Genomic DNA, 27,311 nt, shown 5'->3' with positions numbered 1-27,311 from the left:
ATTATAAAACTATGGCAATTAAAATGATGTATCAAAGTAAAAACAAACAGGATAAAAAGCAGATCTGATTATTTAAGCATTCAAATCAGTACGTAAAAGATAAGTCAGTAAATGCAAGCAGCAATATCTGATCGGCCTTGGGGAAGAAAAATTTCCACATCTATTCCATACCATAACACCAACAAATTCTAAACACATTTTAACAATTATATGAAAAAAATATAAAATATTAATAACCAGAAGAACATGTAAATGACTGTTAATCTAATACTGAGGGGGAAAATGTTTTTCTAATTATAAATGAAGAAACTTCTGAATAACAAAAATATAGTCAGGCAATAAACAAACTGGAAAAATCTTTCTATCACATGATTAGTAAATAACATCCCTAATCTACAAAATATGTTTCCAAATCAGTAAGAAAAGACAAACACGTTAGCGAAATGAACAAAGCCTATATGAATAAACAAATCACAAAAGAACTATATTTTGCCAATATAAATGGTGGGAGGAAATTCAACCAAATATAATAATTAGGAAAATACAAATTACCTCCACAAGTTCCCACTTCTCCTCCAAATTGGCAAATATTTTTGTTTTCTGATAATTCCCGGTGTTACAGTGGATGTACCAATAAGCACTCTCACATATTGCTTCTTAAATTGGAAACTGGCATTACCTCCCTGGTAGCAACTTGACAATGAGAAGCAAAAATCTTAACAAAAGTTAGCCCATACAATTGTCCATTTAATTTATCCTATGAAACATTCCAAAGACTTGCAGAGATTTATGTACAAGAATGTTCACTAAAGGATAACCTATGATAGAATGGAAAAAAATCCATATGATAAAATACTATACAATTGGAATTATATGAAAAAATATTCATTATATACTGGATGGTAAAAAAAGCAGAGTAAAAAATATACACATTATCATTCTAATTTTTGTTTAAAATACATCTTTGTAAACAGTATTTATCTCTGAAGAATTATGGGACTTTTTTCTGCCTCATATTTTTCCGTCTTTGTTAGTTTTTCTAAAATAAAAAATTATTATGTAATCAGAAAAAAATTCATTAAGAAATTTAAGAAATGCTTCTCTATCTCATATACCATATACTTATATATACAGTGTGGTTCTATATTTACGAAGCTGACTTTCATAAGCTGCACATGAAAAATAATTTCATTATTTTAATAGTCACATACATAGTAATAATAACTAACCTTATACAGCACTTACCCCAACAATATTCTAAATGCTTTACATATATTAAATCATTTAATCTTCACAACCACTATGATCCCCATTTTACAGATGAAGGTTGAGACTCAAGGAGATTAGGTGACTTGCCCAAGATCACTCAGCCAGTAAATAGCAGAGCGAAAGGAATCCATGTTCTTAACCACCACTGGCTACCGTTTCTCCTCATAAACTATACTCTAAAGCATTAAGACTGATTTATAACATAAATGCCAGAACATAAACAACATAAGCACTATCTCCTTTCAAGTAGCCTCTTTGGGAAACTCTATACATATCCAAAGATGTGGTCATTGATCAAAACATTTTTGGAAATCTTTCCTTTGACTATCCCCCTAGGGTAGTAAACATGTCTCCAGTGAGGAAGGAAGAGATTTCTTTCAAACAGCTACGAGTCATTCAGAAACAAGTCGCAAAGTGGATGTCAGAATTCTGCTTTTGATAACACAGCAAGAAAAACCAGTGAGGCTGATTTTACTACTGCGCCCATGCTCCCAAGAAGTACACATTCACAGTAGACTAGTATTTACTATACTGCATTGTTATAATTATTTGTTTACATGCCTGTCTTCCTCCTAAACTGAGGTCCTCAATGGCAAAGATTATATCTTAGTCGTCCTCAAGTCGCCAGCCTGTAATCCAAGTCCTGGTACACAAAGGGTGCTAATTAAGTATTTCTGAATGAACTCTACAGAGAATGTCACACAAATGCTTTGAGCTGTAACAACATATTAGAATAAACATACTGCCAAGAGGGCATCTGAGTCTATATACAAATAAACATATAAGGTATGTAGAAAGAGATTGTAATGAAAAAAATGGAAATTTTACAAAGTTCCCAAAATTCCAAATATTCAGGAAGACAGAAATCAGTTTTTAATGGGTCTTCTCATAATAATGTTTAGCTGTAGTCATTTCTCACAGGACATAAGAGGGGGAGCGGATATGCCTCATTGTCTAAAAAGCAATCTACTGAACCAAGGATGCAGAAATAAACATAAACTTTCTTAGACAACAATGCAAAAACACATCTCCTCCACAGAAGACACCAGGATGCATCCTGCCTATGGGTTCAATCGACAAACCACAACCTGGTGCCTGAAGTATAAATCAAAGTCCCTGGTACTTATTGACATTTGCTACCTGCAAATTTCTAATATGTGCAAGATGGGCCTATTTTTATTTACAGCACAAACCACAGACTGAATGTAAAACAAGATGCTTAATAAATCCAGAGGAACATAAAACACCAGCATAACTCAGACAGCAAGACAGACACTCACTCCTTAATTAAGTGGGTGATGTTCTGTTTAAAACAAAAAGACAACCCTGGGCTATAGCTAAGATTAAGCACTCAGTGTTGCAAGGGAAAAGGCAACCATTTTCAGGGCAGAGCCTTTAAATCATGAAAAATAAAGCATCTAATAGTCTGTATTCAATAGTAAGTAGACAGTCAGGACACAGACTGATTTGGATTAACACATTTTCAGTTATAACAAGTAATTTTACAGAGGATTAGTATCTTGATGGTCTGATCAATATGAGGCACCGCTGCTATTACACATGAAGAGAAAATTGCCCCTCTGGTAATAAAGTGTGCGTGTCTTCGTTCTCCTTCATTTGCTGAGTCCATTACTGTAATGGTTCCAGCATTAACAGCTGGGGCAATTTAAGCAGCAGGGGTCTGATGATTTTAAAAGCTGGGAACACTGGCTACTCATCCTTTCCTCCCTTGCAGTCTGCATATGCAACTCCTCTGCCTGGCTGTGGTTCCAACACAAGGATCGTGTTTTATGAGAACAATGACTACTATTTCCCAATTATTGTCTCATTAATAGTGTTACCAGCCAATAATGGAACTAAAACAAAAATGGCTCGCAGCATATTGGCTGCTGATTCGGCAAAAAATTGCACACTATTTACCTAAATAACAAGATTGACATGACAACAGGCTACAGTCCACATGAACTGTAATGTTTGCATTCATTTGCCCGGTGCTATTCTCATATTCTTAAGCCAAAAAAATGCTGTTGTGCTGACAGACAAAAAAAAAAAATTCATCAGCAGAATTTTCCATCTTTGTTTTCAAAAAATGGCAAACTGGAAAATAGTGAGATAACAGACTGCTGTACATAGAAATAGAAAATCTATATTAATGCAGCCTTGAGACTTTAATCATGCCCAATTCAGCAGAGTGAGTTAAGGTTGCAACATCAGCCCATTTTATATTATTACTGGAGAAATGCTGGCCCTTGAGGCTCAGCCTTGAATGATCCAGTCACTAAATGAAGGTGCCAAAGGGCAGACTTAGGGCTAATGCAGAAATCAGAGCTCTGAATTTTCTGATCACAAACAATTATGAAAACACTCATGCTCTGGCAACAAATCTCCTCCTCAGAGCAGCTAAAACATAATTTGGTCCTTCAAACTGAATTTTCTACTTGGTTTCTACCAGTTGTAAAGATCTTAACTGCCCTTTATCCATATGGCAGTTTTTTAACATAAGGAGACGCATGGTCACTTTGGAAGCAGGTCATTTCCAAAACTACAGAATAAATAAACGATCGGCATAGCAACAGGACAGATGCTTATAGCAAAAACAAAAATGCACGCCTAAGAGTCAAACTCATAGAATCAGAGAGTAGGAAGGTGATTACCAGGGCTGGGAGGATGGGAAAGAGCTAATTAAGTGGCATAAAGTTTCAATTATACAAGATGAATCAGTGCCAGAGATCTGCTATCCAACATTGTACCTACAGTTTACAATTCTTTATTGTACACTTAAAAATGTGGTAAGAAAGTAGATCTTATGTTGTATTCTCACCATAATAAAATACATTTTTTAAAATGCAAACCATAGCATCAATTCAAGGTTTAACTTTCAAACATGTGATGGCTTAACAAACAGCATGCCAAGGACAAAAGTTTGGAAACAAGCCCTTATCAACACAAATCTTCATCTCTTGAACCTGTTCTAACCCAACCCAAGGAATCCTAAGAATCCTCCCAGTTTACATTGTGAAATCAACCAGTGAGACAATTTTATAAAATATTACAAAATCAGTTTATAATAGAAGATTAAATGAATGTGCTTAGCAGAACTCTAAATTCACCTTCTCTAAGGTGTGTTTTTTCATTAAGGTTCCAAAAGGACCATCTTAACAAAAGTTCCCCTCCTCTAAAAGTTAGGAAGTCACACTTTAAATATAACTTTAGCAAGAAATCTACCATAATAAACTAACAACAACAAAATACTCCAAATCTGAAAGGTGAACTGGCATTTTAAAATTGGAAGAGAATACCTGAAAACAAGTGTCGATAGTTGCTGAAGTATGTGTTGAACAGAAGAGTCTTATTTCTCAAAATTGATGCCCACATCTATGATATATTAACTTAAAATTCATAAGATATTAACCATTTTCCATTATTTATTTCAAATTCCGGTTCCATCTCTCACTATTAGAAAGTCTACTGACCAATAACAAGTGATGCTCTTGGGAATTCATTCATTATTTTACAAGTATGGAATAGACCATGTGTCTGGCAAAATCTTAAGGGCTAGAGATAAAATGGTGAATGACAAAACTGAAAATAAAAACATGATCTCTACATTTTTGGAGACTATCATCTACATGCCAAAATCTGTATCGCTAAACTCAGCCACAATAAATCTCATCAGCAGCCAAGGACCCAGAATCATAATTATGAAGGGTCACATGTATCACATAGCAGATGCTGGCCGCTCTCAATCATTTAATCTTTCTTCACCAGATACTTATTAATGTCTCCTTTGTGGAAGACATCCTGCCAGGTACAATGGAGAGATGAAAAGATGAATTAGACACAAATGCTATCTTCAAGGAAGCTACTGTTTGCTCAAAGTGTCTAAGACTTTTTTTTTTTTTTGAATGGCTAATTTAGTTTTCAAAACCAATACGAGGAGGGTTAGGAAACAGGCCTGGAAATAACAGAAAGTAACAAGAATTCACTGTTACTTGGTAGTTTAGCTGGTTAATTTTCAAGTAAGTTACAGTATTTAAAGTGGTTTGGAAATTATGATCAAATACACTAACTCTTCTTCTATTTACAGAAGTCAGCTGAACCTCCAAAACAGTGATTAAAGGCTTACCCATATATTGAAGAAGAGATTAAGCAAAAAATAATAATGGATTTTGGGAAGAAGGAAAACAAACATAGAGTAGAATCTGTCAGGTGAGGTTTTCATTTTTCAAGTCCCCTGGTCTTTGGTCTAACACCAAAACCGTCTTATATTTAGTGTCCAGTTTAGATAAACTGGTGACATAATGTAGAATGTCCCATAATAAAAGTAGACTCCAAAAGAACATTCTCAGGACCTCAATAAAACGCCAAATTTGAAATACAAAACAAGGTAAAAATACCCAGTCAGTATAAACATAAATAGCAAACTTTCTTTTGTTGAGTTATTGTTATTATTATTTAGAGATGGGGTCTCACTCTGTTGTCCAGGCTGGAGTGCAGTGGCACAATCACAGTTCACTGTAACCTCCAACTCCTGGTCTCAAGTGAGCCTCCTCCACCTTGGCCTCACAAAGCACTGGGATTACAGGTATGAGCCACTGCATTTGGCCAAGTTATTATTTTTATAACTCAATAAACCTTATCATGTAAAGTTGATAAGACAACTATCACCAAAAGCAGAAGAGTTTTTAAATCATGTTACTTAAAATGGTATGTTATATATTATGGATATTTTCCTTCACTGATAAAAATGTACATGACTCAAACAAAACTATTAAATGTTCTTAGGTATATAACCGTTTCCTTAATAAACTTAAACTAGTTCTATTTTTAATAGTTTAAAAGATGATCTAACCTAAGCCAGCATAAGAGTCTTTGAAGCTAACTTGGAATTCAACATTCATAGCTTTTTATTCTATGACTAATGAAACAGTTTTAATGTTTCTGATAAACCCCGTAAGGAATCCCAGGCCTCTCATAAGGATACACCTTTAAACAGATGTTCTAAGGAAGGAATTCCATGACTACTAGGCCATGTTAGATCCTCTTTGCTACCATGTCCTCCCGTGATAAAACTCACCACTCTACTGTTGGTACTTATTTACCTTCCATGGACAGCCAGCCAGTTCCATGGGACTGTGTCTGCCATCTTTACCCTGGTGCTGAGTACACTGCTCAACACTTAATCAGGTTCCTTATCTGAACCACAGAACGTAGAAAATGGTTTGAGTGACTATATTCTCAATTTTCTGAAAGGTGGTACAAAACTAGTACCATTCTGGCTGCATGGGAAATAAGTTAATGGAACCCCAGTTGAGAAAATCCACTTGACTAGACACTCAACATAAGTTTACAGAATAAATGTCCTGGGATCAGAATACACACACACATATATATATACAGAATATATATCTACTGGAGTCAGATAGGCAGTAGTGCAGGTGGTGGTTATGATGGTGATGATGATGATGATGATGATAAGAAGATGGTGATAATAACAATGTTTATTTTTTATTTATTTATTTTATTATTTTTTTTTTGAGATGGAGTCTCGCTCTGTCGCCCAGGCTGGAGTGCAGTGGCGCCATCTCAGCTCACTGCAAGCTCTGCCTCCCGGGTTCACACCATTCTCCTGCCTCAGCCTCCCGAGTAGCTGGGACTACAGGCGCCCGCCACCACGCCCGGCTAGTCTTTTGTATTTTTTAGTAGAGACGGGGTTTCACCGTGTTAGCCTGGATAGTCTCCATCTCCTGACCTCATGATCCGCCCGTCTCGGCCTCCCAAAGTGCTGGGATTACAGGCTTGAGCCACCGCGCCCGGCCACAATGTTTATTTTTACTGTATGCCAGCAATGTTTTATGTGCTATATAATATCTCAATCCCTACCAGAACCATATCACTCCAATTTGATAGATGAGGAAACGGAGGCTCAGAGAAGTTAAACTGCTTGCTCAAGTAAATGAGGGAGCAGAATTCAATTTCAAGAGTCTGTGTCTAAGGCCCCACACTACACCACTATTTTGTAACTGAAGGGGCAAAACTGGATGACAGAAAAATGGAAAGCGTATTTCCTGCCTAAAAGGGAAGCCACTATTCAATTCTAGTTAGGAAAATGCATGCCCAGTGTTACCAGATACTCTAGTTTTTCAAGAGAGTCAGACACCCAGATGTTTATGCAAAATCCCTCAATTTTTAAATATTAGAAAATAATTCTGAAACAACTTTCAGTTTGTTTGGGCCGAAACTTACCTACAGCCAGGATGCGTATGTGGATTATAAATATGTGACCTCTAGAGGTCCCATCTTTCCTCAAAAATATACATGCAAAAATGTAAAATCTGGGCCAGGCATGGTGGCTCATGCCTGTAATCCCAACACTTTAGGAGGCTGAGGTGGGTGGATTAATACGTCAGGAGTTCAAGACTAGCCTGGCCAACATGGTGAAACCCCGTCTCTACTAAAAACACAAAAATTAGCTGGGTGTGGTGGCATGTGTCTGTAATCCCAGTTACTCGAGAGGCTGAGGCAGAAGAATCCCTTGAACCCGGGAGGCGGAGGTTGCAGCGAGCCGAGATCGCGCCACTGCACTCCAGCCTGGGCGACAGAGTGAGACTCCATCTCAAAAAAAAAAAAAAAAAAAAAAGCCAAATCTGAATCCAATCATAAGGAAACATAAGACAAATAAGAATGCAGGGCCATTGTACTAAATAAGTAAATAAAAAATAGCCTGCACACATCACAAATGTCAATGTCTTCAAAGAAAAAGGATGAGGAACCAATTTAAAGGACACGAAAGGACACCAGATTAAAGGAGAAGGGAGCAAAGGGACCTGACAATGAAAGGTAATATGCGGTCCAGATGAAACCTGGACCAGGAAAAAATGCTATAAAATTCATTATTAGGACAATTAGCAAAATTTGAATATGGACTTTGGATGAAATAATGGCATTATATCAACCTTCACTTTTTCTGAAATTAACAACTGACTGTTTATATTCGTATGTAAGAGAATGTCCATGTTCTTAGGAAATATATGCTGAACTATTTAGAGGTAAAGAGTAATGGTTCATTAAAAAAAAAAATTGTTCATATGGATATATATGGCAAGAGAGAGAGAGCAATCAAGTGAACACAGCAAGATATTAACCTGTGAATACGGACAACAGGTCTATGGGAGCTCTAGATTCTACTCTTGCTCTTCAATAAGTTTTAAATCATTCAAAATAATAAATTATAACATCTGAGAAAAAATGCATAGGGCCAGCCCCACCCCAGCAGAGGAACCCTGAAGCCACCAAACTCAATCAAGGGCATGCTACTCTATTCCTGGGATAGCAGCTAGACCTAATCACACTGGGTCCTCACACCAACCCACAGAAGCAGCTATTCTTAACCTCATGTATGACTGGAGAAACTGAGGCACAGGGTATGAATCCTCTATCCCAATAGTAAGGAAATAGTAGATGCCATGGTTCTATCTCAAACCATCAAATACTAATCTGGACTATTCTACTATATGCCTTATAAGAAAAGTTCATTTTAAAAATGCATGAATACCATATAGTACTCTCATATGCTCAACACAAGTTAGATAAATGTTAATCATAGGAAGCTATTTGGTCCAACCTTCTTATTCACCCTCCAGACTTGGAAACAGCATAAAAGTCTATAGCATAAGCAATCACAAGGAAGAAACTACGATCTAAGTTACTTCAAAGAGAAAAGAAAAATAAAAACTAAGTACCCATTATGGAGATGACAAAGTTTAATTTGAAAAGCAAACAAGAAATCTTTGTGACTTTGGGATAAAGACTGCATAGATATGACACAAAAAGCACGAATCATAAAAATAAACATTGATAAATTGGACCTTTCTTAAAAACTATTAAGTAACCTAGATGAATGGAAGATAACATTTGCAACACACATAGTAAACAAAGGATTTGTATCTAGAAAATATAAAGAACTCATAAAACTTAATAATAGGAACACAATCCAACAAAAAAATGGGCAAAGATTTTGAACAGATACTTCATAAAAGAAGATATATACATGTCCAATAAGCACATGCGAAGATGCATAACATTATTATCCATCAGAGAAATGCAAATCAAACCACAATGAGATACCACTTCTCACCCACTATGATAGATCCAATAGAAAAGACAGACAATAACAAGTGTTAACAAGGATGTGACAAAATTGTAACCCTCAAAATGGCTAGTGGGGAATATAAAATGGTGTAACCACACAAGTAAACAGTTTGTCAGTTTCTTAAAATTTTAAACATAGATTTACCATATGACCAGTAATTCCACTCCTAGGTATCTACCCAGGAGGAATGAAAACACATCCACACAAAAACTAGGGTGCAAATGTTCACAGTAGCATTTTTCATAATAGTCAAAATGTAGAAACAAATCAAATGTCCATCAACTGGTGAAGAGATAAACAAAACATGGTATATCCTGACACTGGAATTCTTTTTTTTTTTTTTTTTTGAGACAGAGTCTCACTCTGTCACCCAGGCTGGAAGGCAGTGGCACAATCTGGGCTCTCTGCAACCTCTGTCTGCCAGGTTAGGTGACTCTCATGCCTCGGCCTCCTGAGTAGCTAGAATTACAAGCATGTGCCACCACTCCTGGCTAATTTTTGTATTTTTAGTAGAGACAGGGTTTCACCATGTTGGCCAAGCTGGTCTTGATCTAAGTTATCCTGACCTCAGGTGATCCACCTGCCTTGGCCTCCCAAAGTGCTGGGATTACAGGCATGGGCCATTGCGCTCGGCCCGACACTGGAATTCTATCTACTGTGTAATAAAAAGGAACAAAGTACCAATACATGCTGTAACATGGATGAACCTCAAAAACATCCTGGGTGAAAGAAGCCGAATATAAAAGACCACATATTGTATGAGTCCATCTATACAAAAATGTCCAGAAAAGGCAAATCTAAAGAACAGAGTAGATTCGTGGTTCCCTAGGGATGAAGTAGAATTGGGAAATAACTGCAAATGAATAGTTTCTTCTGGAAGGGAACTGTTCTAAAATAAGACTGTGGTGATAGTTACACAACTCTGCAAATATGCTACCAACCATTGAGTCCTACACTGAAAACAGGTGAATTTTACAGTATATAAATTATACCTCAATAAAGATTTATAAAAAGAGAGATATGCAATATCATTAGACATCACTGAAATGCAAATTAAAATCACAAATATCACTGCACACCTACTAGAATGGTTAAAATGTAAAAGACTGACAAGCATTGCAAGGATATGAAACAAGTAGAACTCTCATTTTACGTTCCCACCAACAGTTGGTAGGAATGTAAAAGGGTGCAGTGCATTTGAATATTGTCCCCCAAAAAGGTATGTCCAAATCCAGAAACCCAGCACGTGTGAATGTAACGTTATTTGGAAAAAGTGTCCTTGCAAATGTAATTAAGTTGAGGCTCTTAAGGACCTCAAGATCATCTTGGATTTAGGATGGGTCCTAACCAATAACGGGCATCCTTTTAAGAGAAAAGAGAGAGAGATTTGAGACACAGAAACAGAGAGAAGAAGGCCATGTGAAGATGGAAGCAGAGAAGTTATGAAGTGATGCTACCACAAGCCAAGGAACAACAGGGACCACTAGAAGCTGGAAGAGGCAAGGAAGGAGTTTCCCCTAGAGTCCTTCAAAGGGAGTATAGCCCTGTTGACACCTTGATTTCAATGCCTCATCTCCAGGACTGAAAGATAATAAATTTCTGTTGTTTTAAGCCTCCAAGTTTGTGGTAACTTGTTGCAGCAGCCATAGGAAACTAAAACAAATGGCCAAATCACTTTGGAAAACTGGCAATTTCTTCATAAGGTTAAACAAAGAACTCCCCTATAACTAAGCAATTCTACTCCTGGGCATTACCCGACAGAAATGAAAATGGAAAGACTCTTACATGAATGGTCATAGCAGCTTTGACAGAAATGAAAATGGAAAGACTCATACATGAATGGTCAAAGCAGCTTTTTTCATAAGGGTCCAAAACCAGAAACAATCCTAAGGTCCAGCAACAAGTGAATGAATAAACAACATGTGGTATCTCCATACAGTGGGCCACTAATCTGCAATAAAAAGGAACAAACTATTGATACATACAACACCATGGATTAATCTCAGAATCATTATGCTGACCAGGCCCAGTGGCTCACGCCTATAATCCCAACACTTTGGGTAGCAGAGGCAGGAGGATGGCTTCAGCCCAGCAGTTCCAGACCAGCTTGGGCAACATAGCAAGACACTATCTCTATTTAAAAAAATAATAATAATTATGCTGAATGAAAAAAAAGACCCAAAAGTATACACTGTATGCTTCCATTTATATGAAATCTAGAAAATACAGATGCATCTACAGAAACAAAAAACATATCAGTGGTTGCCTGGGGGCCGAGGTGGAGGGAGAGACCACAAATTAACGAGAGGGAACTGAGAAGGAGAGAAATGTTTGCTATTCCCATTGTGGTGGTTTTGCAGGTATATACATTTGTCAAAAGGCATCAAATTGTACACAAAAAATGGTTGCAAATGACTGTATGTAAATTATACCTCAATAAAATTGATTAGAAAAAGAGAAAATAATTCCATGAGCCATTGGACATTTTACATTTCAGATTTAAAACAACTACTTATACTTTGTTCTAACCAATAATATTAAGCAAACAAATTTTAAATGAAGAGCAAATTTGTTAAAGAAAAAAGGAAGACAACTTGCTCTACTAATTCAACATGTTTCACAAGCAGAAAATGGAAAAAGCCTTGAATTTGGAGTCAGAAGACCTGGCTTAGAGTGCTAGTTCCACTTAGCAACCAAGTGGCCTTGAGCAAGTCACGATTTACCTGCAAGTCTCAATTTCTACATCTCTAAAATATAGATGACACTAATAACTACCTCACAGGCAATAGTTATGGTTTCAATAGAGTAAGAGCTCCTTTCGTGCAGGGATTCTATTTTAACCAAAATTATAATCCCAATGTATGGCAAATAATAGGTGCTCAATAAATCTTCACAGAATAAATGAATTACTTTAAAAATAAACCTGAAAGATGAGAAAGACATCGTGCACAACACCATGAGGCGACATTTGTTTCTTTGCACTGTGTAGACTAAAGCAGAAGAGTCACCCTGTTTGTGCTTATCTTTAGCATATTGTCCACATCATTTGCAGACGCAAGCATGAAAACTTCCAGTCCCTTATGAAATACTGCGATAACTCAAGTCAATATAGAGCATATTTTAAATTTTAAATCCTTAGGTGCATTGCTCTAAAACAGACTCACTTGTAGGATGAAATTCTATGAAAGCAAGAACTGTGTCTATGTTATTTAACACTGATATTCACTGCCAATATTTGCCTAACATATAGTAGGCAGCAAATAACGCGTGCAAAGGCCCTGAAGCCAGATGAAGTACAGGAAAGAGTGAATTTTAAGAGGCCAAAGTGACTGGGAGGCAGACAGCAGAGTGTCATGTCCAATGGGGTTGTGAAAGCAGGTAGGGTCCACACCACGCAGGATCTTGTAGGCAATGTGAAGTTTTGTCTTTATCCTAAGAGCAACAGAAAGCCATGGAATATTTTTAAACAGGTGGTTGGCAGAGTAAGGAGAAAGGAAAGGGACATAATTAGATTTGCATTTCATGAAGATCTTACTCTATGGTGTGCAGAAGAGAATGGTAGTTGGGGGAAGGGAGAGAAGGTGGAAGAAGAGTTAAGTTAGGGTGTAGAGTGAGTATAGGCCAATCAAGAGGCTATTCCAACAGTCCATTAAAAAGATAATGGTAGCTTGTTCCAAGGTAGTGGAGGTGGGAAAAAAAAGCGGACGGATTCCCAATACACGTAGACAAATCAACAGGATCTGACTTTGAGAATGAGAGAAAGGAAAACACTCAATGCTTCTGAGTCTCAGTTCTTCATCTGTGAAGCAGGGCTGTTGTTTATACTCCATCTGTGTAATACCTACCTTGTAATCTGCTGTGACAATGATATGAAATAATTTAAATATTATGCACCTAACTCAGTGCCTGACCGACAGTAAATGCTTTTTAAAATCGCTGTTGCCATTATTATGGTCATCCCATGGAATGGCAACTACCGGAAACTGAACACCACAGGTAGAGACGAGCAATGTAGTTAAAGATTCATATCCACATGGCTGAAAGACACAAACTGTTATCAGCCGGTCACTGAGACAATTGTTCCAAAGAAACACAGCTGACCGCACAGATATTTCAGCTAAGCTGATCTCAGTCCTCAGAGCCCATTATAAGAAAGCACAGCTGGTATGATCACAGTCACCTGAGAATCCGGTAAACTGAGGCACAGAACTGGCTACAAATTTAACCAAGGAATAGGTGCAGAGGAAGGACAAGGAAATAGGTATCCTGCTTCTTATTTTTGAGCCGATCCAACAAGACTCGGCCTGCATCCTGAAGGGGAATTTGTAACACCCCCTCCAATGTCTCCAGGTCCCTTGCTGACAAGGCCCTGTCATCCCTTAGCTTAACACCGTGCATCCGCTCGCCATCAAACCAAGCCCTTCCGGTTCCCTGATCCTAGCTCACAGCGCACGAAGATCCCCAAGCCCCGGGAGCCCCACATACCTTAGCTTCGCGCTCTCGTTCCTCGGCGGTCGGGGTGCGCTTCATGCTGCCACTAAAGCCGCCTTCGCCACCGCAAGCTGCGTAGATCCCCTCGCCCTGGACCCCGCCTCCTGCATGTAGTTCTCTCAGCGTCCTGCTCCCGTCCGGAGCCATTCTCCCTCACAGTGGAAAAAACTACAACTCCCAGAATGCACCGCGGCGACGCCTGCGAGCGCCTCGGGATTTAGAACAGGAGAATTTCCCAGGTCCGACAGCTGGAAGAGCGTAGTCCGCTACACCGCGAGCAAACAGGCTGGAGTCCAAGGAGAACTACATTTCCCAGGAGGCAATGGGTGCCTACCATGTTTCTCCCGTGCGCCTCTCGGCCAGCCGCCCGCCACGCTGTCGGCGCTATAGCAACGGTATAGCTAGCTGCGGGGCCAGTGGAGCGGTGAGTACTCGGGAGGATGCGGGAGCATGGGGGTGGGTGGAGGTTGCGGACCCTCCCCACTGCAGCGCGGGCCAGGGTCCTAGGGTTCGCTCTGCGGTCTGGAGAAGGCCCTGGAGTTGGCCCTGGAGTTCTGCTCGCGGAAAGCAGCCGAGCCCGAGACACCTCCACATCCTCAGGCCTGAATCACAGCCCGCCCTTTATCCTCACATCCAGGACCAACTTGAAATGTTGTATCCCAGTCATGAAGGTGAGAGTTGATGCTGCTGATTGCCATCTCTATCCAGATCCTGCAAGTTGTAGGTCCCTAACACAGTTTGCTCATTTGCCCTGGATTAGAAATTGGTTGGTAGACCCTAAAACTCCTGACTGTTCTATTGTTTGCTTAATTATATATTATTTGTTTATCATCTGATTATCTCCATAACTTGCTAGCTTCATAAAGGCGGGGATTTTGCTTGCCATTTTAATCTCAGTGCCTGGTATTCATTTATTCATTCAAATAAATATTTTTTCTTTATTCTTTTTTGTGTGTTTGTGTGTGTGTGTGTGAGACAGGTTCTTGCTCTGTCGCCCAGGCTGGAGTGGAGTGGTAAGACCTCAGCTTACTGCAACCTCCCCCTCCCGGGTTCAAGCGATTCTCCTGCCTCAGCCTCCCGAGTAGCTGGGATTGCAGGGGTGCGCCACCACACCCAGCTAATTTTAGTATTTTTAGTAGAGATGGAGTTTCACCATGTTGGCCAGGGTGGTCTCGAACTCCTGAGCTTAAGTCATCCGCCCGTCTTGGCCTCGAAAAGTGCTGGGATTACAGGTGTGAGCCACCACGCCCAGCCAGTCATTCAATATATATTAATGTTGGTTCCCACCCTGTACCCGGCACTGTTCCTGAACAGCTGGAACAAGACTAATACCCGTCTCAAGATGTTTATCCTTTTTTCATGGAGACAATAATTTATTTGATAATTTCAGATAGAGACACTTGCTAAAAGAGAAACAAGCCAGGCGTGGTGGCATGCTGTAGTTCCAGCTACTTGGGAGGGTGAGGTGGGAGGATCACTTGAACCCATGAATTCCGGGCCAGCCCGGACAACAGAGCAAAACCCTGTCTCAAAAAAAAGAAGAAAAGAAAAGAAATAAACAGTGAAGAAATGTAAGGAAGACTACTCTAACATAGGATGGTCAGGGAAAGCCTGTCTGAGGAAGTGAGCTGAACTCCAGAGATTGAGGAGCCAGCTAATACAAAGGCCTTGAGTACACGAGGGTGTGGGGGGTTCGAGGAAAGTAGAGAATAATGTAGGTGAAGCATACTGAGCAAAGAAGGATAACATGAGATGGTGTTGGAGAGGCATTGCAGCATTGTGCAGGATTACTCAGCTTCCACACTATTATTAACATTTTGGGCTGGATAATTCATTATTATGTCTCCTAAGCACTGTAAGATATTTAACATCATCCCTGGCCTCTACTCACTAGATGCCAGTAGCATCCCCCCTTCCTTGTTGTGACAACCAAAAATATCACCAGATACAACTATTAATACTTCCAACTACTACCTTAAGTGAGTTAACTAATCTGTGTCTCAGCTTCCTCATTTGCAAAGCGGTAATCATTTGAGTAACAACCTCACAAGGATATGGCGAGACACTTCATTAATTCCTATAACAGAGCACTTAGAACAGTACCTGGCACATAATAAGCATTCAATGATGTTAACACCATCAACATCATCATCATCATCATCATCGTTCTCATTATTTTTAAAGTGACCTTAACTCTGTCATGGAAAACTAATCATTTTCATACATGGGCCTGTGTGTCAACAGGATCCTAAAAATTGACCTTTTCTATAGCAGTACTTCCAAAAGAAGTAGATGATCTCCCAAGGATTTGTCTGTTAGCTGTTTCTGTAACAGCAAAATGCAATGGTTCTCCACCATTTGTGAGTTATAATAAAAGTTATGAACCCTCCTTAAAAGATATTGCATATATACGTATACATACAAAATTTGGTAAACCATCTCAGGGTTCACAGACCCTGAAACCCCACGGACTCCATTCACTCACTCAACAACTACTTAATGAATGCCTGCTCTCAGAATGCACCAAGCTTTATGCTAGCCTGAAAGAATACAGAGGTGAACAAGACAATGAAGCTTGCTACTCTCTTGGTCTTTACATTCTAGAACCAATATTCTAGAGCTTAAGAACTCTGCCCTTTAGAGTATCTTCATTCACAGTTTGCATTTAGCTTCCTAGGTAGATTGAAATGAAAATATAAAATCCTTTATTTTTGCATACTAGATACTGTGTGGACCACTCGTATCCACATTCAAAATAAAGCTACTGTGGTGCATTTCTGTAACGAATAGAAACTATAAAAATACCAGAATTAGCTAGACAGCCTATATGTTGAAGTAGTTGAACTCTGCGCGGGACCTAAGCCTCATGGCAACAAAGGCAAGACACACACACACACACACACACACACAAAAACGTAAACCAGTTGGTAAATTTATGCAACGAAACCTCTTTCACAAAACTTAGAACTGCGCACTCATTTGCGCATCAAGCAGACAATTAATATTTGAGTAATGTTGACATCTCAGGCACATGTGATCAGTGCTTTTACTTTACTCATCCCATTTACCATTAGAATAACTCTGAGATAGGTATTATTTTCTCCTTTTTAAAGCTGAGAGACTCAGAGAGTTTAGGTGGCTTGACTAATTCGTTAATGATAGAGCAACTATTTGAATCAAGTTCCTGACCTGAGTGTTTTCCAAGATACCTGCTCTCTTTTGGAGGCTGGGGAGAGGAAAGGGATGGAGAGGAGGTATTTCTTAAACGATAATCTTACCTCATTTCCTAAGCAAGCTGTAGGAAATATACTGTTGAAAGGAACACTGTCTCCATGATTGAATGTAGTAGTACTTTTAAAAGAGAAGCTTTCATCTTCTCTAAGCAGCACATATGGACAATAAGATGCCCATTAAAGTTCTAGTCCCTTTTTCATTTTATTTGATTCATTCCATTACATAGTTAATGTAATAACTTGGAAAGAGTTTATTTGAATTTTCTTTTTTCCACAGCTAGGCCATGTCTGGTCCAACTGATGAGACTGCAGGAGACTTGCCTGTGAAAGATACAGGTCTAAACCTCTTTGGAATGGGAGGGTTACAAGGTATGACCAGCTGTTATTTATTACAGTTATGAACTTTGATCACTGACTTCTTCACTTTTAATTTAAAGTATTTCTGATACTCATACAACCCAAACCATTTAAGTAACTATATAGTCCTTGATTGTACTAAACAAAAAGATGGAGAGTTTAGAACACATATGGTATTTTACTACGTGTGTCAATTATCAACAGCTCATAGAAAATGTACAATCCCCCCTCTGTTCTGATAAAAAATTAACATAAATCATCTTTTTAAAATTCCTTACATCAGTAGAAACTACATAGAGAGTATCAAGCCTCCAAACCGAATTGCCTGGTTTAAATTACATTCAGTATTAAAACATTTCTTTGTGTTTAAATTTTATATGGGAGGAAAGGCCATATTTTAAGTGTTTTGCCTTTTAAGTAGAGTATCTCACGTGATAGTGACTTTTTTATCAAATTAATATGGATTAAAGGTTTTCTTTATCCTTTTATCACTTAGTAGTTGCTGTAGAGCTAAAAAGCACTTTCAAATTGAGAAAGAAAAGCACCACATTAAAGAACAATTTAGAACAGAGAGCTTTGTTTATCTTTGTTTGTCCATTGTGTCAGCTATGCTGTCATGCATGTATCAATTATCAACAGCTCATAGAAAATGTGAAATCCCCCTCTAGCCTGAGAAGGCTAGGAATTTAAGATACATTCCATTTAGGAATGTACATACACTTTTTAATCAGAACAGTGTAAATGGCCACTGTGAAAACCAGAAAAGTGGTCAATCTGTTGTTTATTGAAAAAGATAAAATCTGGCTACACAGAATTAGTATTTTTTTTTTTTTTTTTTTTTTTGAGATGAAGTCTCACTCTGTCACCCAAGCTGGAGTGCAGTGGCAGGATCTCCACTCACTACAACCTCCGCCTCCCAGGTTTAAGCGATCCTCCTGCCTCAGCCCGCTGTGTAGCTGGGTTTGCAGGAGTGCGCCACCACGCCCAGCTAATTTTTGGCTACACAGATTTTATTGTTAAAAGTAAAAAGTATGTGTAAGCTTTGCTTTGCAGCTATCTTTCAGGGAGCATCGAGTACTAAAATACAAATAAATTTTAAGTGTGCAAAGGGCTTTATTGGGTTTTGATACTCTGTGAGTACAATTCTTGTCCTCGGTAACCTATCACAGGACCTTAGTCTCTATCAGTTTGTTCTTTGTTTCTATTGGAGAATTGTTGAAAATCGACCTACTTCACAATGTTATGGAAAATACCAAATTTAAGCGTCTGTAAAAAGATATCATATATGCATGCTAAAGAGTATAAACATTCTTAAAATTTATATAAGGTAGTATATTAGAGAAATTATTTGTGAAGCTTTCAAATAATAATTTTTAAATTTAGAGTTTTTTTATTTGATCTTACAACTTTTATAGTTTGGTTTTTTTTTTTTTTTTTTTTGAGGCGGAGTCTCGCTCTGTCGCCCGGACTGGAGTGCAGTGGCCAGATCTCAGCTCACTGCAAGCTCCGCCTCCCGGGTTTCCGCCATTCTCCTGCCTCAGCCTCCCGAGTAGCTGGGACTACAGGTGCCCGCCACCTCGCCCGGCTAGTTTTTGTATTTTTAGTAGAGACGGGGTTTCACCGTATTAGCCAGGATGGTCTCGATCTCCTGACCTCGTGATCCGCCCGTCTCCGCCTCCCAAAGTGCTGGGATTACAGGCTTGAGCCACCGCACCCGGCCTATAGTTTGTTTTCTAAAACACCCATAGTGCAGAAAAATATCTTAGTCATATTATGTTTACCAAATTACTCTTACTCTTGCCTTTGTAAAAAAAATAACTTTCGGATACTCTTTTAGTTGTCACAACATTCAGCATGTAAATTCGAAAGTCTTTATTGAATCAGAATTCCATATTATATTCTTAAAGAATGGCTACTTGAATACATTTTTGAATGGATACTATTATTGTTCAAATTCCTAGTACTGTATGTAAAGTATTAATAGCAAAGATTTTTATTCTTACCTTACATAATTGATGTAAACAATACTACAGCATTTTCTAAAGCAATCTTAACTGTAGGTCCCAAAGGAAAAAATCTAAGATTAGTGCATCAGAGGTGATATTAATATCAAGAGTTTTTAGAGACTATTTTAAGTAACCTCACGATTAATTATCTTGGCATTTCTGCAGAAGCTTCAACAACACGGACAATGAAGTCTCGCCAGGCAGTGTCACGTGTCAGTCGTGAGGAACTGGAAGACAGATTTTTGCGTTTGCATGATGAGAACATTTTACTTAAACAACATGCCCGCAAGCAAGAGGATAAAATTAAAAGGTTATGATAAAAAGCTTTTAGCTTTTTTTCTTGACTCAGTAAAATTTGAAGGGTATGGTATTTTATAAACTTAATTGAAAACCCCACCTTGAATCTTTTTTGGAACAAGGCAGGATGTAAATAAGTACAATTTTTAAAAATGGAAAATCTTGCAAACTAGAATAATAAACCAAAAAGATAATGAGTGTTTATTATGTCTGAATTTGCTGTTTAAAAGAAAAAAGCTAATAGCTAAGAGTGCCAGGAGTATATCATATCTACAAATAACTTTTGGTTTAATATTTATAGTTTAATAAGCAAATAGCCAAAGCATCTGTGTTTTAAATGTCTTGATTTTAAAATGAAAGTTTTAAAAAGTAACTAACTATTCTAACTTGTTAGAATGCACATTCCCTTAAGATTTGGGGTTTACTAATGAAAACATCACTTCAGTCTCTGGAACATATTTAACTTTGCTTGGGTTATACTAGATTCTATATTGATTTCAAAGAGTACTGTTTCTGAAGAAACAGTATTGTCACTTTTGATTTATGTGCAAAAAATCTTGGCAAAAATGATTTCTTAAGAGTAGATACTCTTTCATTCTTTTTTATTCAGAAATGCTGTGCCTATCTTCTGAAGGGACAGCATTAAAAACAAAGTGTGTTCAGATGTATAATCATGAGCAGGTCTGTATTCATATTTATGTTCTAGGTTCAAAGAAAAGGTGAGACAGCCACTGAAGAATGAAAATAGGGTTTTTCTGCTTAGATTCCATCCTGAGGAGGTGGTTCCAGTTCAGTTTCTACTCTGTGGACTTTAACAACCCGCTGACCTGCTATGTGCAAGCCTTTTACTTTGAGTTGGGTTTTAGTCATGATGAGGGCTGTTTTCAAGATTTGTGACTCACTTGCCTGATTCCTTTTCTGACCATTATCCCACACACATCAGCCAGTCAGAATGAGGCATGTAGTCTGCTATGACCACCTAACAATTTTTTTCTTTGGAAACCTAATTGGTCAGTAAAAGAATTGAATTCACATATTTGACCTCATTGGTAATTTGTCATAGCCAGAAAATAAAAAACAACTTAATAATGAGCCATGTAGTTTAATGGGAAAAAGACTGAGCTAGGAATCAAGTTGTATGTATACATTCTGTTATCTCTCTGCCACTAGCCTATGGTATGTTCAAGCCATTTAACCTCCTGGAATTTTATTTTACTTAGCTATGAGAGTAATGATCCAATGAACAATAAGACCCAAAAGCTCTAAATTCCTCTCAATCTCACACCACTGACTGTGACCTAGATACATGGGTAGAACTGTCTTTAAATTTATCCTTAAGAAGTAAATAGGCCGGGCGCAGTAGCTCACGCCTGTAATCCCAGCACTTTGGGAGGCTGAGATGGATGGATCACTTGAGATCAGGAGTTCGAGACCAGCCTGGCTAACATGGTGAAACCCCATTTCTACTAAAAATACAAAAAATTAGCTGGGCGTGGTGGCGCAAGCCTGTAATCCTAGCTACTCAGAGGCTGAGGCAGGAGAATCCCTTGAACCCGGGAGGCGGAGGTTGCAGAGAGCCAAGATCGCGCCATTGGACTCTAGCTTGGGCAATAAGAGCGAAACTGTGTCTCAAAAAAAAAAAAGTAAATATTATTATTTTCTATAAATGTAGATTTTATAAACTACCTTCTTATTTTTTTATTTTTTTATTTTTTTTTCTATTTTTTTTTTTTTTGAAAGGAAGTCTCACTCTGTTACCCAGGCTTGAGTGCAGTGACACGATCTCGGCTCACTGCAACCTCCACCTGCCATGTTCAAGCGATTCTCCTGCCTCAGCCTCCCGAGTAGCTGGGATCACAGGCGCCTGCCACAACACCTGGCTAATTTTTATGTTTTAGTAGAGACAGGGTTTCACCATGTTGGCCAGGCTGGTCTCAAATGAACTCCTGACCTCAGGTGATCCGCCTCCCTTGGCCTCCCAAAGTGTTGGGATTACAGCCGTGAGCCACCACGTCTAGCCAAAACTACCTTTTTAAATAAGCAATCAGACTTTGCCAGATCATGTATGATTCATTAATATGATAAAATAATCAAATCCAACAAATGGAATGTATGGCTATTACGAGACAAACACATGCAATCATGTTTGTTGACAAAGTTTATTTGAACATCATTTGAAGAATTTAAAGATCCCCTATTGATGTGCTTTTCCTGCCTTAAAAATTAGGGTCGTTTATTTTTCTCTGGTTGTTAACTGCCTTTTTATGTTAAATCTGTGTCTTTCTTTTGAATGTAATCTATATCTCTGTGTGAAAGTCTCTCTGTAACAGAAAATTCAGATATTTAGGTTGACATCTCATTTGTATGACAACCTTACTTTTATGCACAGGCCATTGGGTGGGGCTTTGGACCCTAAACTCATTAAAGGACTAGGTAGGGTGTGTGGCCCTCTTGGACTGTGGTACCTGCCCAAATTTCCCAGTGATATATCATTCTCAGAATTAGGTGGAAAAGGAACTAATCCATTGATTATTTTACTAGAGTGTTTGTGGTACTCTTGGATCTTGGTTTTTATTATCCTATATCCTTTATAAAGCATGCTTAATGGATGTGCCTCAAGGGAAGGAGAAAACAATCTTAACTGATTATATTATGCATAGCTCTCCCTGACGCCACATGCTGTAGGCTGAGTAGCCAGAAGTGTAGATAGACATGTATTACTACCGCATTTACAGCGGACTCTGCTTAGGGCAGAAAAAAGGTTGTTCTGTGACATCCCAAAGCTATTAAGGATTTTTTTATTTCACTTTTGTTCCCTTAAGTAAAAGCTTCTGTCCATAACCATGCTAAAATAAAGCAAAACCCATTTAAAGAAAAATGAAGTGTGTTTTATTTTCAATCTCCTGTCTGGGTCTTTATAAAAATAGATTCACTATAAACTAGAATCAGCTATTGAAGATGTGCGACCAATTTTGTAAAGTCTTGAACTTGTGTCTCTCATCAAAGCCACCTTTTCTTTCTTGTCCTGCCAAGATTTTTCCATTCACTGTCAGGCATGTTTTCCGTACGTGTATATTACATCACCCCCATGTGCCCTTTCTGTCTTTTGTTCTTTCTAACCAGTTTTTATCAAAACTTAAAAGAATCAAGATTATAAACTCCTGATATGTCAAAAGCACAATTTATGTCCAAATTTAAAGATAGCATTAAAATGATGCTTTTGCATCTAATTATTTTTTGCCATTAAACACAAGTGTTTCTTGAGCACTAAGTAACATTTATTGGTGCATTTTGGTTTCCTTTGGATTTTTCATTGGGCTTTATATGTGTGCATTTATGCATTCTAACATTTTTGTATTTATAGTGTGTCTTAATCCTGGAGAAACTGAAAACAATATATTACCTAAATGCTGCACAGTCTTAACACACTTTTCAAAAGTTTTAACTTACTGTGGATTGCGGATATAACCCACCACATCCACAATCTGTAACTACACTCAACTGCATACAGCATTCCTATATAAGGTCATGCGTTAAAAATTGCATTTCAGGAACATATGGAGTAAATATGTGTCCTCTCTTTACTAACCTTAAATGATAAGCCTTAGGAAACTGTTATTTGTCAGTGCTATAAAGCAGATTGTTGCCCAGTGGTTTCAATTATCATCAAAGGATTCTTCACAGGCAGTAATAGTTACATCAAAACCTGAAATTTATTATTCAGGTTCTGCACTGAAGTCTTCACAGTGATTATGTTCCTTTCAACAGAATGCATTTTATGCTGACTTCTCACATTCCTTTTCATCTTTTTATTATTTCCCCAGAATGGCCACCAAGTTAATACGGCTAGTTAATGACAAGAAAAGATATGAGCGGGTTGGTGGCGGCCCCAAGCGGCTGGGAAGAGATGTGGAAATGGAAGAAATGATTGAGGAGCTGCAAGAGAAAGTTCATGAGCTTGAAAGACAAAATGAAGCCCTCAAAAACAGACTGATTTCAGCCAAACAGCAACTTCAAACCCAGGGTTACAGGCAAACTCCATACAATAATGTACAATCTCGTATTAACACTGGGCGTAGAAAAGCAAATGAAAATGCAGGCTTACAGGAATGCCCCAGGAAAGGTAAAACAAAGCTTACATTAAATCTAAACTGAAGTCTTACTAGATTGTTTAACAACAACAAAAAAAACACAAAGTTTTACTTCTGTGTTATTCATGCTTTTAAGCGTCTTTAGGAAGAGAAAAATAATTTTTTACTTTCTCTTTGATAAAATAATGTCAAAGAAGATTAAGAATCACTATATCAGTCTCAAATTTAGTGAAAACATTCCGCATAACCTTAATGTAAGAGACATGTATGAAACTAAGTAAAATGAGTTGAATTGAGTTTGGGTTGGTTAAATACACTGTACTTAGGCAGGTAGAGAAACTAGTTTGCTTACATATGACCACATTTACTGTATTGAATGATCACATTTAAGTTCTTCATCCAAAGATCATTTCGAAAATTTGCAAAAGTATTGAAATCTTTCTCGTTGGATGGCAGTAGCATGACAGTGGCATGTGCATGTAACCAGAGGTTTAAAAAGTTGAGTCCTTATTTCTCCGCTTACTAGCTGGTGACCTTAGACAAGTCTCCTAATCACTGTGACCCTGAGTTTTCTTTACGTGTAAAGTAAAAGGCTTGAAACAAGTGACGATAAAGGTCTCTTCCATCTCTAAAAATGATCCTAGGCCAATCACTTTATTCACTTTAAAAATTAATAACCTAAAATGTACCCAAGTTGCAAAGTAATTCAATTGTGTAGACAAGACTCAGTTTAGAACATAAATATTTCTAATAAAAATTTTCAGTTCTCTTCACCCACAGAGAAATTTTATTATAATGGAACCACAATTTAATAAATATCTTAAGTAACATTTTTAAAATTTCAACTACTAGGAAAGGAAATTAGGTTTTAGTTCTAATTGGTTTTTGTTTGCAATATACTTTACAAAAAGACCAAACATTTTTAGGGATATAAAGTAGCATGTAAAACTTTAGTTTAAATTCTTTGAAGAATTAAAACAAAACAAAACAAAAAAAACCATGAACAGAAAGGGAGAAAAATTTGTTGTAGTTTGCTCTCCAAGCCAAAATGTTAACACTATCTTTTCCCTAGATAGAGTTCCTTTGAAGTCAATAAGGCCTCAACACAGGCAGGAGGCAGCTGCAGGATGAAAGGGCTTAGCTACTCCTAGCTATGTGAGATTGGCAGTAGACTCTGAATACAACTAAAGTAAGCATAATAAATTATAAATCAGAAAGTACATTCTGCCACTGCTTAACTTTTTTACTTGGAAGATAATACTGACCTCAGCCTCATTTTCCCCATCTATAAAATGGAGTGATAATAATACAGCGTGGATAAGAGATCAGGAGATGGTAGCTCGCACAATAATATATTTTACCTTTAAAGTGACCTATCCTCTCTGAACCTTAGTTTTGCCATCTGGAACTGGAACTGGGCAAGATGATCTCTAAAGTCTGCAAGATCTTTTATACTAAATAAAAATAATGTTCACGCTAGGCACAATGGCGTACACCTAAAGTCCTCGAGAAGCTGAGGTGGGAGGATTACTTGAGCCCAGGAATTTGAGTCCAGCCTGGGTAACATAGTGAGACACTGTCTCTAAAAATAAGTAAGACTAGGCCGGGTTCAGTGACTGACACCTATAATCCCAGCACTTTGGGAGGTCAAGGCGGGCGGATCACAAGGTCAGGAAATCGAGACCATCCTGGCCAACATGGTGAAACCCCGTCTCTACTAAAAATTAAAAAAATTATCTGGGCTTGGTAGCACGCGCCTGTAATCCCAGCTACTCAGGAAGCTGGGTCAGGAGAATCGCTTGAACCCGGGAGGCAGAGGTTGCAGTGAGCCGAGATTGCGCCATTGCACTCCGGCCTGGTTGACAGAGGAGACTCGGTCTCAAAAATAAATAAATAAATAAGTCTAATGCCCAGATTTTACATTAAATCTAAACTGAAGTTTTCTTAGTTCACTTAACACGAAAAAAAAACACAAAGTTTTGTTTCTGTATTATTCATGCTTTTAAGTGTCTTTAGAAAGAGAAAAATAAGTTTTGACTTCCTCTTTGATAAAATCATAATATTGTCAATGTTAATTAAAATGGCAAGCTAATCTAGTGCTATAAATTGCTGTTCAGACAGGAGAGTTTGCTGGAAGTTTCTCCCTATAGCGAAATTAAGAGCCACAGATCAGCAGACTCTTAAAAACATGACTACATAGTTTAAATTTCTCCTTACATTTGTACTCTGTTGGTGATTCAGACCTTTCTCACTGTTCAGGATAGAGTTCAGGACATGGAAGTGACACAAAACATTAAGTAGTGATGAATACTTTCTTAATCAGTCTTTATGAGTAAACCTGAGGCATCATTACCAAAACTGACACCTTAACAGGCTCTTCAGGACTACCTTTGAGGCTGAGACAGGCCAGACTTGTCAGGAAAATATCTCAGCCTGGGATGGCTGGCTAAGAACCCTAAAACCCCTCTCTGGCCACAAGCAGCCTTTACCATCAAGCTGCTGTACAAATACTACTGTTTTCTGTTTGTGCCTTGTCAGGATAAAGGATGGAAAGCACTGGCTAAATGTGTGATCAATGTAATATAGAAACAATACTTACTGTGAGGAACCAATGGAACAGAGATCTTTGTAAAGCAAAGGTTTTAAAATGTAACCATTGGTAGAGAGTAGAATGATAGTTACTAGAGGCTGGGAAGGGTATGGGGCGCTGGGGAGGATGGAAAGACGTTGATTAATGTTAATGGGCACATAGATACAGTTAGATAGATTAAAAGTTCTAGTGTTTTATAGCACAGTATAGTGTCTATAGGCAACAACAGCATACTGAATATTTCAAAATAACCAGAAGAGATTTGAAATATTCCCAACACAAATGATAAATGATCAAGGTGATAGATATCCTAAATACCCTGATTTGATCATTATACATTGTATACATGCATCAAAATACCACATGTACCCCACCAATATGTACAAATACTATGTATCAATCTTTAAAAGGTTATATAGCCATTGGCAAATCAACATGAGACTGTAAGTTTTAAGATATGTTTTGAGTATTTTTTATTTCCACTAGTAATGTTGAATTTTTTCATGATGTATGTAGGAAAAGTGTAAGAATTAGCATTATTGCCAAAATAATATAATTGGCAAATTCTAACACAGTAAACTATTTTAATGTTTTAGGGAGAGCCTTTTCTATTTTTAAGGATTACAGCAATAGGTATTGACTGCTTTGGAAAGAGCAAGTAATAGTTCCATTATTCTTGTTAAAATTCTCTTTTCTTTTTTTAAATTTTCTCTTTACTGAGAATATGGAGAGCAATTAAATCTCACTTTTAGAAAGTTAACTTTTCTAAAGAGAATAAATTTGTTGTTTTGTTCTCAATTTAAAAATCTTAATCATCTGTGATGC

General features: G+C 37.8%; 2 protein-coding genes across 10 annotated transcripts in view; one reads left to right on the top strand and one right to left on the bottom strand.

Annotated features, from left to right (window-relative positions):
* The window catches only part of FTO (FTO alpha-ketoglutarate dependent dioxygenase), a 414,073-nt gene extending 399,899 nt beyond the window's left edge, over nt 1-14,174 (bottom strand). For 3 of the 4 annotated variants that reach the window (XM_033218421.1, XM_033218422.1, XM_033218423.1), the window contains exon 1: nt 13,907-14,174. In XM_033218421.1, the coding sequence (XP_033074312.1) occupies nt 13,907-14,059 (153 nt within the window). In that variant the 5' untranslated portion in view covers nt 14,060-14,174. The remainder of the gene's footprint in view (nt 1-13,906) is intronic. The other variant, XM_033218424.1, reaches the window with a different exon arrangement.
* RPGRIP1L (RPGRIP1 like) overlaps nt 14,156-27,311 on the top strand; it is a 104,888-nt gene continuing 91,732 nt past the window's right edge. For 2 of the 6 annotated variants that reach the window (XM_033218418.1, XM_033218419.1), the window contains exons 1-4: nt 14,156-14,336; nt 17,423-17,514; nt 19,674-19,818; nt 23,630-23,928. In XM_033218418.1, the coding sequence (XP_033074309.1) occupies nt 17,430-17,514; nt 19,674-19,818; nt 23,630-23,928 (529 nt within the window). In that variant the 5' untranslated portion in view covers nt 14,156-14,336; nt 17,423-17,429. Of the gene's footprint in view, nt 14,337-14,549; nt 14,584-17,422; nt 17,515-19,673; nt 19,819-20,511; nt 21,224-23,629; nt 23,929-27,311 lie in introns of those variants that run through there. The other 4 variants (XM_033218417.1, XM_033218415.1, XM_033218416.1 and 1 more) reach the window with 3 other exon arrangements.

The sequence above is a fragment of the Trachypithecus francoisi genome, unplaced genomic scaffold, assembly GCF_009764315.1.
Source record: "Trachypithecus francoisi isolate TF-2019V2 unplaced genomic scaffold, Tfra_2.0 Lachesis_group10, whole genome shotgun sequence".
Taxonomy (NCBI): domain Eukaryota; kingdom Metazoa; phylum Chordata; class Mammalia; order Primates; family Cercopithecidae; genus Trachypithecus; species Trachypithecus francoisi.
This window is presented reverse-complemented; position numbering and strand designations above follow the sequence as displayed.